Consider the following 18,668-nt stretch of genomic DNA (forward strand, 5'->3'; position numbering starts at 1 on the left):
TGCAGTCCAGTCTCACACCAGAAACATGCTATTGTTACAGCCACCACAAAACACACAGTGGGCTCTACCTTGTGACCAGCAACGTGTAAAAAAAAAGAAAAAGATAATAATGTAATTAGGACTAAAAACCTGTAAAAATGAAGAAAAGAATGGGGGAAGTTTGGGCCAGAACTTATCCACAAAAACAGGACCACCAGACCTCCACCCTCAAACACAGAAACACTAACCCTTCTCCAACCTCGCTTAAATATGGGCAGGACCTGATCACCTGATCAGGAGCACCTGAGAGAGGAGGGAACAACACAAGAAGAGGGCGGGAGGACGTAACAGACCTGCTGATCCATTAGAGGACAGCCTGTGAGTTCTGATGTACAGTGCTGCAGAGATATCTACTGAACACGTCCCGGTCCAAAGCTCCTGTGCTCACTGTGTCAACACCAACAGAACCACAATGCTTTTGGACTTCCTGTCCGGACCACAGGCTGCACTTCTATCTGATCTGCAGCTACAGTCAGCAGTTACCTGTTGACTTGGATGACCAGAGGATGATGTGAGGGAATAATTCTTAGAGTTTCCTTGTCGTGCAAACAAGGAGGCAAATCCACACAGGTGAACTTGTATTTACAAAAATCTACATTAAATACTGGCATTTTTAATTTCTGCAAAGATTCATTCAAGTGTGTTTGCATCAAATCGTATCGGGGGATGGTGGCGGCTTGAAAGCAGCTCGAGACGGCGGCCAAGACAGAAACTGGTCTCAGGAACAGTGTTTTGAAGTTGGGACGTTTTTCAGCCATTTTTGTGGCAACACAACACAAAAAAAATATGTTTTTTTTATCCCTCACAACGTGATTTTGTTGCCTCAAACTAACAGAACCACGAGGAAGGAGCTGCCACATCATATTAGAAACTGAGCTAAAGAAACATTAAGTTGCAATGTAAAGAAATGTAACGTTACACCAATCCAGTCTGCAGACATTTAGTCTGTTGATTTGGTCGTGTTGATGATGCTCCCTCCTCCTCCTCCTCCTCCTCCTCTGTGGCAGTAATCACCCCTCGTACTCGGGCCCTGAGGAGACCATATCTAACAAGGACGCTCTTCTTTCTTCTGCCGTTTGATCCTCAAAAGTAAAAGTGTGTAAATTACACTGAGAGAGACACAAACCCCATCTGGACTGAACCCTTTCTGCTGTGGTTGCTTCACAGTCATTAAAAATATGGACTAATGATGACTGTCCTTCATCATAACAAGCACACCTGAATGCCTCTCACACATTTTATAAAATAATTAAATCATTAGGAAAAAAAAAGTCAAAGAAACAACAAATAGTCGATTAATTATTTCCCGAAAATGACATTTCTTTGCTTCGATGTTGATGTTTCCTTATAACACAATAAATAAAGTTCAGTATAACATATTAAATGAGACACACACACACACACTTGAACAATTTATTTGCCAGAAAACTAATCCAATAGTATTTAAAATACTTTCAGTTCACATCGAATTGCTTCCAACACTGAATGCAGCCGTCATCGTTTTACCAAATGGATTTAAGCCCGATCGGAAATATACACTTAATATAAAAAAAAGGTACATAACAGTGATATTTCTATTCTAACTAATTATCTTAATATGAAAAATAAAAATCACAGAAAATCCCAAAGCTAAAGTATCAGGAGATAACACACACGTATAAAAATCATCATGTCTCTGCATTGTTTTGCATGAAAATCCTTTATTCAAAATAAAGAAAACGGTAAAAACGAAAAAAAAATGGTTTCTTTGCTCTAAAAATGTGATTCTTTTTAAAATTTTGATATATTTCCGAGGACTCATTGAGGCCTCGCTGTGTTGGATGGAGGTTTCTGGCTCTGAAAGGAGTCGTGTTCATCTTTGGTTCGGTGGCGGCTGCTGAAATTAAATTCTGTAGCCGTGTGTTGGCTCGGGTTTAGGGGACAATTAGACAGCATCTTTCATCAAATAGACACATCATTTCCCAATGCAGTGTTCTCACGGGCCTCTGGCGCAGAGCGACGCGGCTCGAGATCGACCTCTACTGGGCACAGCCGGCAATAACATATGAAAAAGGGAGATTCTATTTTTATTTTTGCAGAATAAAAATGGGAATTTGGATTTATGTATTTATTTATTTATGTGTTTATTCACTCACAGACGTTTGGCAGCTGACATCAGCACGATGCACGTACATTTTTTATTTTCTTACGACCTAAAAGGGTGTAATACTCAAGTGCAAGGATGTTAAAACCTCACTGTGTGTGTGTGTGTGTGTGTGTGTGTGTGTGTGTGTGATTCTGTCTCGGTGTCTAACTGTTGAGCTTCTCCGACTCCTCCGTCCTCACTGTGGTCAGCTGGCCGTCGTGGTGTTCCTCCTCTCCAGGCACCTGACGCACACAGAGAGAGAGGAAGAAAGAAAAAGAACAACACAATTGAGTTTCTAGACATTTCTGACCTCGTCTGGTTTCAAACACCCTCCATTCTGCAGACTAAATACGGTCTAATTGTTGCTCTTCGAGGTGCACATTAGGAGCCGCGTCCTGGTTTTTATGTCATTATTGTGTCTGTTAAATGTCAACGTCCTGCAGCAGGTCGGCGTGAGGCTCAGTGTGATGTGTGCATTTGTCTTTTTGTTCCACTGCAGATTTAGTTTAAAAAGATAGAAAGATATATAGATGCAGATTAAAATGGAGTTATGGTTGAAAAACAGCAGCAGTGAATTACTTATTATTGGGTGTAATTTGTGCACACCAGATAAATCAAATAGTATATTTTTAAAAGACTTCAAGAGGTTATAAAAATATAAAACATTTTATATCTTTAATGTCTAAAATGACACTCACGCTGCATTTGTGAATTACATCTTAATGAACAATTCATTAAATGTTTTCAATCTAATAAAAACATAAATAAAACATCTTTTTGTTGGTAAAATAATCAAATAAACCACAAAAAGAGCCAGAAACCTGTGTGTAATTCTACTACAAGCACTTAATAACATGTGTGTTTATACACCTGCACTCACATACACATGAAACAAAAGGGTGATGAGCCACAGTGCATTGTGGGAGAAATCGGAATGACGTCAGCCCAAAGTTAAAGGTGTGACATCATGTTGTTTTAATCCACCTGGCTGATAACTGGGTGTGATGGTGCGTTTGCTCCACCTGGTGCTCAGACGCTGTTACTGTTATCAGCTGCTGATTATGTGGCTGCAGGTGAGACGTCGCCATCTTGTGGTCGTGTATCGAAAATGTCTTAGCGAAAGATTTATTTTGGAGATCCATAATGTTCATTTTTCTGAGAGGTTTCCTGGAAAAATATGTAATTTGATTACTCCTCAGAAGGTAGATGTGCTAAATTCAACCCGAATAAATATTAATTCATCTTTAATTTATGATTAAACCGTTCCTACATGTTGTCTTTTATGTTTGCCTGCACAATCATCTGAACTGCTGCGACAAAAAGACTTTCTCAGTTGTGTTACATTTACTCAAAATCCATTGAAAACTGTTCATACTTTCCATTTAATTCAAATATTACAAAAAAATAGACCCGTGAAAAAGGATATTTCCAGAAAAAATTGTCGATTTGTTTTAGTTATGGGGCAAATTCAAGTTTCTGTGATATTCAAACCCAAATAAATATAATTTTGCTATGATATAAATTGTGTTGTATTGTTTACTGGCCTGTGGACAAATGTCACATCTGAACACTTTCAATGCTCCACTTAAAGACTCGTAAAATAAATAAATAGGAATTGCTCTTACGTGCATAGTTAACATTTTACCTGCAAGTCGGACTGAAAAAAATATAATATATATAATATAATTATTTCACAACTCACCTCCCAGTAGATGCTGTCCTCGAAGCAGATGGTGTCGGGAGGAGCGCCAAAGATGGGCAGCTTCAAAATGAATCCTGCCGCAAGAAAAGAGACTTTGTTACTGATGTGGACATTCAGAATTATTAGAGATATTAATCATAGTGAAAAATACAGAATACATAAATCTTAGTGGTCATAAATATGTAAAAAATTGTTTAAACTTTGTCCTGGTTTCAGAACAAGAGAACAACAACCATCATTCTCTGTGCTGCAGGTGTTTCTTCACCTCGAGTCACATCTGCAATCTAAAAATGTTCTGATACTGAAGCTAAAACTGAGTCAACAGTTCAGAAACCAAACTGGGTTTTAAGATCACTCTGGTACAAGAAATGATAATTACACACTGAACCACACAAAAATGTGCTTCTGTAACTTTCGACAACACAGTTCGGAGAGTTTTCAAAGACAAAAATCCAAGCAGCTGAGAAAGTTAATTATTGAGTGAGTCACTGGTGTTTATAATTAACCCACCCAGCACCTGCATGCTCATTATATGATGAAGGGCAGGAAGAATCTTACTTTTTATCCACTTTTAATGAGTCGACTCAGGGAGCAGTAATTTGTCTGGACGTCTCAGTTAATTATAGGCTACACTTGTTTTGAAAATGTGGACATTGTGTCAGGGACGTTAGCTAAATGTGGTGTCATTATCGGCTACACAGTGAAATACAGCTATTGTGATGCTGTTCAAACAAACAAGAGTAAATTAACTTTTCTTATTTTTGTTATTAAATCAACTCTCTTTAAAGGAGCTCTGTGGAGCTCTGTTAGCTTTCTGTTAGAAATCCAGAGTCCAGCAGCGTTAAACAGCTTTAACAAATCTGGGACGGTCTCATTTTACACTTCTAGATAACGTCCGTGTTGCTCGGTTGTTACTGAAGTTGCCCAACTCGATAAAGTGATTAACACGGTTTCATTACTAGGTTTCATCCAGACGAGTTTACTGGTGTGACTGATTGTTTCCCAGTTTTAAGTCAGACCACTTGTATTTTAAGAGAAATGGAGAAAACATGTATTTATGTCAGTGATTCACCAAATTGAATTAGTTCTGACTATCTTTTTTTTTATTATTAAACCAACTCAATATAGGCTGACTGACTCTACAGAGGCTGGATAACATCTGCGTTGCTAGGTCGTTATTAAGGGTCGGCCTAATGGCTGCAGTATTGTAGGTGTTGGTGTTCTCACAGGACATTATGTCTCCATACAATAGAAGGTCATACGTGTCCTGTACAGACGTTAAAGTGTAAGTACCAGCATTGAGAACACTGTTTGTGTACACAGAGTTTTTGAACAACTCACGTTAGCAGTAGCTTGTTCCGCTCGCCGCCGTCCTGCCAGTGGAGAAGTGTCGATCTCAGAATGTGACGTAACCTGGAGGACAGTTAAGGTGGAACTACTGTCTTCCAGCAACAACTATCCACGTGAGATCTCACGTGACTTCTCCACCTTTTTATTTTAGTATTGTTTCTTATATGAGGCTCCTTTTTTAACTTCAAGGTCAATATTGTTTTTCACTAACGACAAAACAACAAATTATCCTGCATGTATATGGAACTAAGCTTTAGGAGCGTTCCACCTTAACTGTCCTCCAGGTTACGTCACATTCTGAGATCGACACTGAGGACGGCGGCGAGTGGAACAAGCTACTGCTAACGTGAGTTGTTCAAAAACCTTCTTTTTAGTAAACTCTGTGTACACAAACAATGTTCTCAATGCTCGTGTTCATGTGTAGAGACCCTGGTGATACTACCAGCAAAGTTTCATGTTGTGTCGAGACTTCTTACTGTTTTAAAAATAGAGATTTTGATGCTATCGTTAAAGTGCCCGTAGCACTCCCATTGAAAATGGGTTTGGCCTGAAAACGAAACTACAGTAAATCTTAAAAGTGCCGCTTTCGTCGTGATTATGCTTTTACATGAAGGTTTGACTCATATACATTCACAAAAAAAATATTATAAATACTATAAACTATCTCAACGTATGTCATCGGTGTCTCTGAGTCTTCTTCATCTTTCCAGAACGGTCAAGCGAGATGAAATTCCACAACAGTAAGAAGTGCAGTTTTACAACATTAAAGGCTTCTATAGACATGGCCGATTGTTTTCCAGCCATTAGTCAGACCCCATTTCTATTTAAAAAGTGACATAACGTTTAAAGTTTTCTTTATTTTTAGAGCCAATTGCCCAAAAACCTATAAACACTGTGATCGTACTCTGTATTTTGGGAGCAAAGCTGCATAAACACACCCTCTTGTGTAACATTTCTTACTTGTAATGTCCCAAAGATTTCTTAAACTTTACACTAATTCAAGCCCCATTTTAATCTATATGTCTTTATGTCTTTCCTCCAGTTTGAGAGTGCTGCGAGTGCGTTATCAGAACAACTGAGGAGGACGTGACACATACCGACAATAAGTCCTCCCAGCAGGGCGATGCCGAGGGTGACGGCGAGGGACGCGGCCTGAATACCGCCCTGTTTAGTAGCCGTAACATCTCCGCTCGCCACATCAGGGAACACGTCTGACAAACTGAAACACACAAAACAAAAAAGACATGTTTCAGGATTCGTCCTGTTGACACTGGGCATACAGGACAGTAGACTTTACATTCTGTCTTCACATGCTGACTTTGCACCTAATGAGGAATGTGAGGGCAGCCTGAGGAAAGCTGATATCTGTCAGTGATGTTATCTGTAAGCACAACACACTGCTGCAGTCAAACCCTCACACAGATGATCGTATTCACACTGAGAAATGTCGAAATTCAGGACAAACCAGTGCTGATGTTTGTGGTCCGTTCGCTCAAAAACAGTCGAGTTACAACTTGTTGAATTCATGCTGGAGGCAAATATCACTTTAAAGCCTGATTTACAAAGTTTTACTGGTTTTAAACGCATCATCTGCAATCATATTAATACACAAATCCACATTTTGGTGTGATAAACAGGTTCCTTGCTTACACAAACAGCTTGCTTACAGTCTTCTAACCTCGTCTCCGGGATAATTCTGCATGCATCAGGCGTTTGTGGCCACAGTAGCACATATTAAAAGTGCTTACCCTCCTCCGTAAACGTCCGTGGATGCCAAGGCAGCAGTCACCGCTCCAACGATGGCGCCCAGGACGCCGGGCATGCCGTGCAGGTTGTGAACCCCGCAGGTGTCTTGGATCTTCAGTTTGTCCTCCAGGATGGGCTGAAAGAAGGAGCAGATCATGAAGTTTTGTTCTGATTAAAAGAGAATTGTCTACCCGCTTAATTTACACAGTTTCATGAACACTGATGTTCTTTTTAAAAAGGAGACTCTCAATCCCACATTACACCCACATAACTGTCTTCTCTGAGATGTTTAAATGTAATAGATTGTGTTGGGTTTGATTACAGAAGAAATTACCCACATCTGTTCACATAAACAGGCTCTCCAGCTCCTAATAAGTACAAAATATTAATGGCTCAGACTGAAATGTATAAAATACTGACTCATCCTTACTGAGAGGTACTTGAAGCCCAGCACGGAGATGACGCCGGCCAGGAAACCGACAATCATGGAGCCGAAAGGAGTCAGCATCATTTCACCAGCGGTTCCCACGGCGACTCCACCGGCAAGGGCAGCGTTTTGGATGTGAACCTAAAACAGAAGAGAGAGAGAGAGAAAGGTGAGAGACTGATTTCTGATGAATCGTGTTGTTTCAGGTTGTTTTATATTAACTCCTGTGGTTACAGTCTCTCTCCTCCTCCCTACTCTTTTGTATTTTGAGGGTAATTTATTGGCCAAAAATAAGACAAAACACACAGTAAATTAAGTTAAAGACTGATTTGATTGCTACCATTTAACATATTCTTACCCTAACCTTAAAACAAGTCTTCACCCTAAAATCTAATGATGTTATTGAGACTTGCATCTTGACATTTTGTCTTCATAAGGACGGAGGGTCCCCACATTGTGACTGTGTAAACAGATTTTCGTCTCCACAAAGTGAGTAAATACATGTCCTCACACTTTATGGACTTAAATCAATTTCTTGGAGACTTACCCGAACCTCAATTACTGACATACAAATCAGCTTTTTTCCCATTTGTGGACACAGTTATTGTCCTAAAGGGGAGAAGAGCTATGTCTCCAATTAACAGTCCCAAGGTGTAAAACTCAAATTAAATTTCCCGCACACATACACAAAACCCTCAACTTTACCTAAACACATTCTTACCCTAACCTTAAAACAAGACTTCATCCTAAAATATAATGATGTTATTGAGACTTGCATCTTGACATGTTGTCCCCATAAGAACAGAAGGTCCCCACAATGTGACTGTGAAAACATGTAGTCCCCATAAGGATGGAGGGTCCCCACAATGTGACTGTATAAACAGATTTTTGTCTCCACAAAGAGAGTAATTATATGCCCTCACACTTTATGGACTTACATTAAATTCTTGAAGACTTACCCTAACCTCAATTACTGACATACAAATCAGCTGTTTTTCTGTTTGTGGACACAGTTGTTGACTCATTGGGAGACTCTAAAACTCTAAAATGTCCTTTTGGTTTCTAAAACTTTACATTTCTAAATCTGCAGGAGAGCATCATGTGACATGAATGGATCTGCACAGCTGTAGAAGGAGCAAGTTTAGAAAATGATCAGATGAGACACAACAATGCGTCTATTTGCTGTCACGTCTGCATTTAGTGTGAAGGAGATAAGTTACAAACAGGTTGAATGCATTAGCGACAAACTGACTCCATCAACTGATTAGCTTGTCTTTACTATCAACAGCTTCTATGGTATGTCCACTCCCCCGATTCTCTCTTCAGTTTGATCTATATCAGCACAGGAATGTCTCATCTTGATTTCAGCGTGATTTACAGTTGACAGCTGAGTCTGACAGCGACGATACTGTGTTTGACTCTCATGTGACTGAAGCACAACTCACATTTTTTTGGTGGGAGGTGTGTGTGTGTGTGTGTGTGTGTGTGTGTGTGTGTGTGTCTCCAGGTGACACATTCATCAGCTTTTATCTTTTGAGCGACTCTGTCATGAGTTTGAGATCCTCCGTGCTGACAGGAATTCAAGAGGTTGCAAAACGTTCTCTTGGAGTCTTGTCTTTACTTGAACTCTTGTGTGTCGGAGACTAAATTTATTACACCTGCTGTTCAGCTGTTTGCATGTTTAATCTAAACCGTTGGTTGTTTTAATTTTGACTCTACAGCTGTGAATCACTTTCTGAAGACTTCAGACTTCAGTGTCCTCACCATGTCCAGCTTGCCGTCGTGTGCGGTGAGGGCCGACATGCCGTAGGTGGACAGAGTGCAGGCTGCCAGGGAGTAGTAGGTGTTCATGGCTGTGCGGTGCTGGTCGTCTCCGTGGGCCGTGATGGCAGAGTTGAAGCTGGGCCAGAACATCCACAGGTAGATGGTACCTGAGAAGAACAACAGTTACTGATAGATCCAAATAGCAGAATTAGAAAATACTGGTTGAATACTGGGAAGTCCAGCTGTGTCGGGAAGGAGAACATGCTTCTGTTCGGGAAGAAAATTTGAGTTTGACAGGTTTTCAGAAGAAATTGGGACTTAATTTAGGAAAATCCCAATTAGGAGACATTTTCCGTTTTAAGTCTGAGCCTTTTGTATTTATATTTAGTATCATGGCTGCTACAAAGTCACTATTCTGCAATTCTTGAGACAATAAAAACGACTTCCAGCCTTTTTATGGAAAACTGAAACACTGATAGCGATTTATCTTTGATATAAAGCTGTTAGTCATCAGCTAATTATATAACATTTCAAAATAAGAAGCGCTGCGTTTGAGATTACAGCGCCGCCTCTACCTGTCAATCACACACCACACCCATCAGTGAGATCTGGGCTCATGCCGGCGTCACTGTAGATAAAACATGATCACTGTCGCCATTGGCAACGTAGAGTCATCTACAAAGCAAACTTTATACGACGCTAACTTTTGCATAAGTCAACAATTGTAAATTCCCTTTAAACTGAAGATAAGTTACTCTAAAGCTCCAGCAGTGAAAGATGTTTACCGATCATAGCGAAGAGGTCAGAATGGTACACTGAGCAGTTCCTGTGTTTGCTCTTGTCCAGGTTGGGTCGGTACAGGACTCGGGTCACCATGAGGCCGAAATAGGCTCCAAACGTGTGGATGGTCATGGAGCCTCCAGCATCCCTCGTCTGAAACAGAATTAAAAACGACCTGATTTAATACAGTTGATTCATCGTCATCGTTGCTTCTCTGTTTCATGCGACTTTTCAGAGATGGCACATACATTGTTGAACGGAGATCTTCAGGTAAGATGTGTGTTTTTTCTGACTCACCCCCAGAATAGACAGCAGGATGAACTCGTTGACAGCAAACAGTGTGACCTCGAACATCGCCATGACCAGCAGCTGGACCGGGCTGGTTTTACCCAGAACGGCTCCAAATGAGATGAGCACTGAGCCGGTGCAGAAATCAGCATTGATCATACTGAAAGGAAACAGAGTTTGATGAAGGTCATTAGTGCAGTAGTTTGATTAGGACTCAGACAAAACAATAAACAGCTATGATGTTCCGTCTCTGCTTCAGATTGATTGATATCAAACAGGTTGTTTTTAAATGTTGTATGTTGGACAAATTGTTGATCTGTGCATGTAGATGTACAGTACTTTGAGCACGTACCTCTCCACCCCGATGTGGATCTTGCCTCCATGCAAACCGTGGAAGAAGCCCTGCATGAGCGTGGCCCACTGCAGGGCGAAGGCGGCGATCAGGAAGTTGAAGCCCACGCTGCTGAAGCCATAGCGCTGCAGGAAGGTCATGAGGAAGCCGAAACCGATGAAGATCATCACGTGAACATCCTGAAAACCTGCACAATGTGGACAAAATTGGTTTTAAAGATCATGGAGATCATGGAGAAAACAATCTTTGTTAATTGTGGTGTCTTTTGTTTTATGTGGTGAAGAGACTAAATGGACGGAGGTGGTTGGATGGTCTACAGCAGACAAAGAAGACAGACAGACTTGTTATACAAAACATTATTATTTGAAAAGTTGCGTGTTTTCTGAGCAACATACAGAGATCAAACTGCAGTGCAAAAAAATGGTATTCCTTCTGTTACTTCAGTTGGCAGGTTTCTTGATAGGTTGGACAAAATTTGGGGGCTTGCTGGTTCATAAACTGTGTTAGATACATCCAACAAAATACGTAGATGTCACAATCATGCGTAGACACAATATTGATTTTCCATTGCTATGCAGATGATACGCAGTTGTACGTCCCACTACAGCCTGGTAAAACTGATGTTTCCTGTATTTTGTCCTGCCTTGCTGAGATAAAAAATTGGATGTCTGAAAATGTTCTGCAGTTGAATGACTCCAAATCAGACATTGTTATAATGAGCCCCTCTGGCTGCAGCACTAGTAACATTACCAATCTCTCCTCTAGTCCTTCTTATCTAACAATGTTCGAAAAGAGGCCCGCAATCTCGGTGTTATCTTTGACTCAGTATTATCTTTTGATACTCAGGTGACTAAAGTTGTTCAGTCCTGCTTTGTCCAACTGAGACAGCTAACAAAGATCAGGTCATTCCTGTCTTCTGCAGACTTAGAAAAGGTCATCCATGCTTTTATCTCCTCTATTGGACTAACGCACTGTAACGCACTTTATTCTGGTATCAGCAGGCGAAACATCCAAAGACTGCAGCTGACACAAAATGCTGCTGCTAGGTTTTTAACACATACTAAGAGATGTGACCACATTTCACCAATCCCTGCTGCGTTTATACCTCGTCAGTGAAGAGCCTCGTATGATCGCGCTAAAAGCTCTTCAGCGAGGACACCAGTCGTTCAGATCGACGTCATATCTGCTCCTCAAAAAGCCTCGACAAAAACAGCCAATCACTGCCAACAACTTGAGGGCTTTGTCATGGAAATCAGCCTGCGAACGAGCACGGTTACATAAGCTTTAGTTAATGGGGACTTCAGGTTCGGCTGTGACTCAGGCCACTTTGTAAAGTGGTCTTCTTCAGTGATTATCATGTTTAGAAAACTCAAACTCAAAACTTTTAATATGACTCTCCACTGTGAGAAAAGAAGAAGAACTCTCAGGATAATGAACTCTCTCAACTCGCAGCCTGCTGTGTCCTTCCGACCTCCATTGTCTCGGTTCATACAGTTTGTGAGCGCCTCTTTCTAACTCTTTATTTGTCCCAAACTCACACACAAACACACACACAATATTGTACTGTGCTGTGGCTGCTGTTGCCATGGTGACGGTCCATTGGCATCGCCGGGCGGAGGTGTTGCCAGTGTCCCCGTTGGCATTTTGGCCCAGATACACGAACAGACATCCAGGAGGACGGCATACAATCAAAGCAGTGACAGGAGGTTCGGCTGGGTAGAATTCATCTCGCTGTCACCGGAGTTCTGTTGAAGCTAAATTTATACTTTCTCCTGAGGTTATTGATCATTTTAAAGATGCATTATTGACAAGTTTAGACACATCATGAGTAGCCACCTTTAAAATGCGCTAAAAAAAGTTTTTTGCAAAGAAATCAAGCAGATATGGGAGAAATTTGGGGTTCAATATCTCGTCCAATGATACTTCAACAGGTGGACGAGAGATGGTGGGGATCGAACCTCCAACCATGTGATCAGTCGACAAGTCACTCCATCTGCTGAACCACAGACCCTATTGATTTTTCACATTTGTTCATGTGTTTTGGGAGAATAAATACTCTAAGCTCATTATGACCATCATAAAGATGATACTCTTTAAGAAGGGACAGCTCACCTTAATCACAGAGACAGTTGTGGGTTTTAAAAAGCACAGCTGGACACAGCTGGACACAACTTTGGGACAGAGGTACGCACTTCTTGCAACTAAGAACTTTTCCTCAGGTACTGTACTTAAGTACAGTTTTGAGGTATTTGACTACTAGACAAACGGACTGTGGCTGCAGAAAAGTAGCTATGATCAGTGGGCCCACCTCTCCAAAATCGAAATGGAGGTCAGGAAACAGGCAGCAAGGCAGTTTGACGCAACTAACAATGCCTTCGATGCACGTTCAGCCATTTAAAACAATAGATGTACTGCAAACTGTGGCGCTTTTGGTGTGTTTGGCCCTAAAGTCTTACGTTTACAAAGGTCAAATTACAGCACAAAGGTAGTGCATCGAAACAGGAAGAGACATTGTTTTCCCTGGTCACCATCCCCAGGTAACAGTGGAACAACTGGAATAACTGCAGCAACGCTACACTGCAGAAGAACAAGACGGGCATTCGCTGGATGGAGGAGTCTCCGGTGTTATGTCAACGTCTGGTCCCCCATGATAAGGGTTTGTTCTTACCGCCGGGACTTGAGACGCTTTTAAAACCACCGTTCTGTTTACTAGAACAGTGACTAAACAAAACTTGCCTTCTCATTAACACAACCGGTTCTACTCTGTCTTTCCTCAGCACTGGGATCAGGGTTTCTAATTCAAACTGGGATTCTAACGGGTGTTTTTTGCTTTGGACAGTAGCCAGGCTGCTAACGTCCTCGCCCTTCTTACCTTAGTGTGAGTCATAAAGAAAATTAGACAGTATTCCAATCCAAATACAGCTGATGTCTTTTAGCAGCACACAGAGAATAACTTAGCTGTTTATTGTTCATTAAAGCCATTTTCAACACCAGAAGATCTACCTGTCGACTTTTCAATCAGGTAAACTTCAACAGGTACATTTTTCTGTTACAGGGGTCAAACCTGTGACCTCTGAAGTCTTTCTCATCACTTGTCTGCCTCCTTCACCTTCAGGTGTTCTGTTGCACAACAGACAGACTCGTGAGGCGTATTTTCAGTTTACATACCACCCTTATCTCTCAAGACCGTATAGAACAGACGATGCGTTGACTGTAAGACCACCAACACACGATGGATTTACAAGCTGCTGCTTGATCCTGCTTTAGGTTACACAACGGTCAGGTGTGTATCCTGTGTCTAACATGCAGGTGTGAACTTGGCTGTTTATTGTTCTGATGCATTCAGGACGGAGGATGAAGGTTATGTACACACAGCACTGAAACATGACGGTGAACTTCAGTTTCAGTTCCCATGACAGTGAAGGTGTCACGTTAAAGATTATCTGGAGCCATTAAATCTAATGGACCTTTACTCTCTAACCTCAGACACCTTGTCTGGTTTTAATATACAGCTGTGGAGACAATAGATCAACATCCATTGTGTTTTCCATGTAACAGTAAAGGCAGAAGGAGCACCATGACTTTGGGTGCAGGCCAGAGGATGTGAGCGGAGCTGAGCGGCGAGAATTTCCGCTCCCAGCTTACGTGGGTGTTCACTCCTTCGCTCCATCGCTCAAAGTCATACCAGACCGCTCCGCTCAAAGACCGCTCTCCACTCACCTAAAAGTTCATTTGCTCCACGCTCGCTCAAATTTAAAAGAGGGAGCAATTCCTGATGTTGCACCTATATGACCTGTCTGCTTGCTTTTCGAAATACTTTACATCTCTCAACAAATGACCTCCTTGAAGGCACACGTGAGTCTGTGTGGACTTGTGCATGTCCTAGACTCGTGGAGAGCGGTATCGGAACGGAACTGGAGCGAAACGGAACCATCGCTCTGGCCTTTGGATTAAAACCTGCTTTGCACTCCGACTATATTTCACACGCTCCGCTCCGCTCACATGCCCTGGTGCAGGCACACTGAACTGAATCTACGGACCAGCATCGACAAATGCCAAAAAGCTGCACCTGAACACACCACAGAGACTACAGCGGATGGTCAAACAACTCATACATTATGCACCTGTGTAAGAGAACCACCAGGTGGCAGTAGTCTGTAGTCATCACTCAATTAAAAACACAGGACGACTCTCAACTGATTGAGAACATGTCTAATTTAAGGATGCAAAGGGCGCCGTTGAAGTGATGGAGGTAAAAAAGAAAAATGAGAAAAAATGGCTGCAGAACAGCCAATCACAGTGAAGTATCTCCCCATCAGGCTCTGCTGCTGATACGGGTTGACACGCTGCTAAAACTAGGTGCCACAGATGCTTACAGATGGCCCCAACATTGACCAACGGCAGACCTTGTCCCAGCCTGTCAGGGTCCATATGAAAAGGGCTGGTGTAGAGAGTTTAAGTAAATATTGGACCAGCAGCAGGTCAAATCCTCTCTTTGACAAACTGACATCGGTTTCTTTTAACCGTGACAATAGTCCCTCTCTAACCTTGACCAAGCTTCAGTTGCCGTAAACAATCATGTACAGTTTTGTAATGTAAAGACAATCAATAGAAGCTTACAGCAACAGCTAAAGAACATTTTCTGATCCGTCACGCACAGTTAAATTCTCCAAGGTGAAAGTCAGGCAGCTTGATGTTGAAGCTGCTGTTTATCTCATTAGTTCTCTCTGTAACATTTTGCATGCTTTGTTAAATCGGTACGTCAGAGGTGACGCTCAGGCAGAGAACGGAGGTCGAATGTCATGCTTTAATACAGACCAGTGTCACCTCGAGTGCATTTGCTCAAGGGCACTTCAGCAGTCTGCATACCAGCACGAGAGACTTCAAATGACTTCTCCTGTTAACTTACACGACCCTTATTTAATTACAAACTGGATTTGCACTGTGAGATGGAATCTATACCTGATAATTGATCTGATGTTGAAGCTGCACGTCAAAGAGTTTCAAATGATATTTCCTGATATCAAACAACTAAGTTCATGTTTGCAGGAAAGAGCCAGAATCCAAAACAATGACACATAAACACAATGAGAGTTGGCACAAAATATTGGCTGTGAGCTGCGTCAGTTTCCCGGCGCTGGGTGAGATCAGCCTCAGGCTGGACGCTGAGATTTCAGGTGAACAGTTCAGTGACTGACGGGAGGAGGGCGGGGTCACCTTTCCTGTCAGCTGCCTGCAGGACGAAAGTTTAATGTTCAGAGATTTGAAAAGCTTTAAGTAATAAGATGGCGATCTTGTCACTCTGCTCTGCCCCAGGACGTGACCAGCACACCTGAGAGAGAATGTGTCCGACTTGTTAAGACCCGCCCACCAGCCCCCAGTCCTGTTACTGTTCATTTGTTAAGGTGGAACTGTGAGGAGGTGATTGGAACAGGATGTAAAGTTTCTGCAGCAACTGCAAATCAAAATGGGAAAAAAATGACGGAGGACGAGAGGTGTCACGAAAATAATCAAGTATTTAATTAATTAACTGTTAGCTTCTCTTTTTAGCTTCCCTGTAGAGCCTGCCATGATACATTCAAAGTATCCAGGAGATAACTCAGGTATGAGAAAGGTGTGTCCCTCTAACCAATCAGAGAGCTCGGTACATCCTATTTACATTTCTTTTTTTTTCAAGGACTGAAGTGTCTCAGAGATACTAAACAGAAACTAAATGACAAAACAGCGTGAAAATGGAAATGCAAAAAGAAAGAAAGTTGCACGTTAAAATTCTGAATTCCATTATTCAGTTATAAAATCTGATGTTTCATGCTGTTGTTTGTCTGTAAATCTGTGTTTCTAATTTAAACTATTTGTGAATTCTTCTTAAAACTACTCTCCTTACTGCTAATGTCTTTCTATTTTCGTACACAAACCCTCATTTTTAAAGAGCAGGGTTAAATAAATGTTGTCCCCTAAATATTATTCTGACATCTGAAGTCTGGAATTCAAACACAAATTTGTAAAACAACCACATATTCACACTAAACTGCAGACTTATATAAGATTAGTCGATGCTGAAGGACTCGGTTTGTGTGAATAGAAAATGTGTTTTTTTAAGTAATGAGCATTTTACAGCCTGGAATCAGCGGCCTGTGTTTCCCCTCCATCTGTGAAAACCAAGAGAGCTTTTATTCTACACCATCAATCCATATAAATCAGGAAATTAGCGATCAATGGATCTGCCTGCATGGGTCAGCAGCGGAGTGGAACACATCTCTACAAACGGGTCCCCTCAGAAAGAATGAGACCCGTCCAATTAGGGAGAAAACCCAGAGGACTCAGCAGCTTCTCATCACGTTACACAGAATACGTAACGTGTCCCCGAAGAGATAATTAGATAACTCGGCTTGAACAAAGACACAAATACAGTGAATGTGTATCATGCAGGACTGGTGTACTACTTACAGGTGTGTAAAACTCACTGAGGAAGCTTGTAAGATAAGATAGAAAGAGGAATGTTAGGCAGCATGAAAAAGTCAAGAGTCCAAACAAGAGGGCAAAAGTTAATACTGTTTTATGACATGCAAAGAATTCAAGCTTCAGGCGAGAAAAAAGTTAATTATCTCTAGATTTTGAGCATTATTTTTCAAACAAACGTGTTAATACTAAGAAGTGGGATTCTAAAAACTGTTAAAGGCTGTTTTACTTCGACTGGGCCCTAATTTTAAAACTGTGAAGAGAGTTAAAACGTTAAAACAAAAGGTTTAAGTTCAGCGGCTTTTTAGACTTTTGTCAGAAGTTAGTTACAAGACTTTTTACACATCAGCGTTAAAGCAGTGTGCTCTGTTTCACATATATCATCTAAATACTGAGAAAATCAAATTATTTAATTGTTTCGATGAGTTTCAATTTAAGAAGATTTCAGCCAAGTTGCAAAAATGTGCACATCAGGAGATGGAGGTGACGGGGGTGGAGTTACAGGCCAGAGAGCTAGCAAACCACTGACCACTGTTCAAATCTGCGTTTCAACGTTTGTAAACTCGACATCATTTCCAGGAAACCTTTGGATATCAAAAGTTGAAACATAAAAGAAATATCCTCCGTTAACTGCCGACATTTATTCTGGTGATTCTGTTGAAAAAAATTCTGACTTTTCCAACTGTAATTATTTACAAATTTGTTGTCTTAATTATGTTTCTGTATTCTTAATCCTGACATTCACTGCATGTCCTGAAGACGATAGAGGCAGAACAGCATTTTGGGGATTGTTGTCAGCTTCTTTTTTCTCCAATAAAACAAGAAAGCAATCTACAGAAGCAATCAAATATTTTTTTTTACAAGAACAAGCATCGTGATCGAAGCATGACTGAGAAACCCCCCGATGCTTCATCTCAACAGGCTACAGATTAGGAGCCACTGCATCCTGACCCCTGACCCCTCGGTGGAACCTCTGACACTCACTTGGGTAGCGGAAATAGAAGTCGTTCTCATAGTCTTCATGACTCTGGTTATGCCACTGCTTTGCATCCGTCTCGTGGTCGTACTGCACCAGCGTGCCGAAGAGGATGATGAGGATGATCTCCAGGATGAAGCAGGTGATCGGCAGCTTCAGCCGCATGTTGGTCGCTGCGTCCGTCATGTTGTCTTCCCACAGAGAGACGAGCAGCGGGGAGGATGAATGAGGCTCTCACTGGGAGCTGAGGGTGGAAAAGGGATTAAAGGTCCAGCACAGATAAGTTAGACACACTCTGCCTCTCTCACACACACCCGAGGGGGGAGACAGGAGGCTGGTGTGAGTGTGTGTGAGTGTGTGTGAGGGTGGGAGACAGAAGAGCTGGTGTTCATGTGTGTTTTTCTTCTGCTGGGTCACACCTACTGGATCTGCCTCCCCCATGAATAATGCAGGCTCCCTTTTAGCCCCGCCCCCTCTGATACTGTACTTTTTTAAGGTGGTCTGAGGTGCTGCAGCTCACCTGACAGATCAATAATCAGTTATAATCCATTAATGTGTGATAGGAACTCTTTGGTTTTAAATAAGTGAGTGTTTGTCAGTTATACGAAGACGACCGTAACGTGTGTGATTGCTTCACTGTCTGGCAGCAGCAGGTATTTC

The 18,668-nt window shown here is 41.6% G+C and overlaps 1 protein-coding gene across 1 annotated transcript; it reads right to left on the reverse strand.

Annotated features, from left to right (window-relative positions):
* Window positions 1-1,438: 1,438 nt before the first annotated feature.
* rhbg (Rh family B glycoprotein) lies at window positions 1,439-18,401 on the reverse strand. The gene is made up of 10 exons (XM_030394942.1): window positions 18,017-18,401; window positions 10,574-10,760; window positions 10,231-10,381; window positions 9,939-10,086; window positions 9,154-9,320; window positions 7,393-7,530; window positions 6,965-7,098; window positions 6,314-6,435; window positions 3,867-3,940; window positions 1,439-2,406 (listed from the first exon to the last, which is right to left on the reverse strand). The coding sequence occupies exons 1-10, from the start codon at window positions 18,192-18,194 to the stop codon at window positions 2,329-2,331; spliced, it is 1,377 nt and encodes a 458-aa protein (XP_030250802.1). The 5' UTR covers window positions 18,195-18,401; the 3' UTR covers window positions 1,439-2,328.
* Window positions 18,402-18,668: the final 267 nt, after the last annotated feature.

Source organism: Sparus aurata, chromosome 17, assembly GCF_900880675.1.
Source record: "Sparus aurata chromosome 17, fSpaAur1.1, whole genome shotgun sequence".
NCBI classification, from domain to species: domain Eukaryota; kingdom Metazoa; phylum Chordata; class Actinopteri; order Spariformes; family Sparidae; genus Sparus; species Sparus aurata.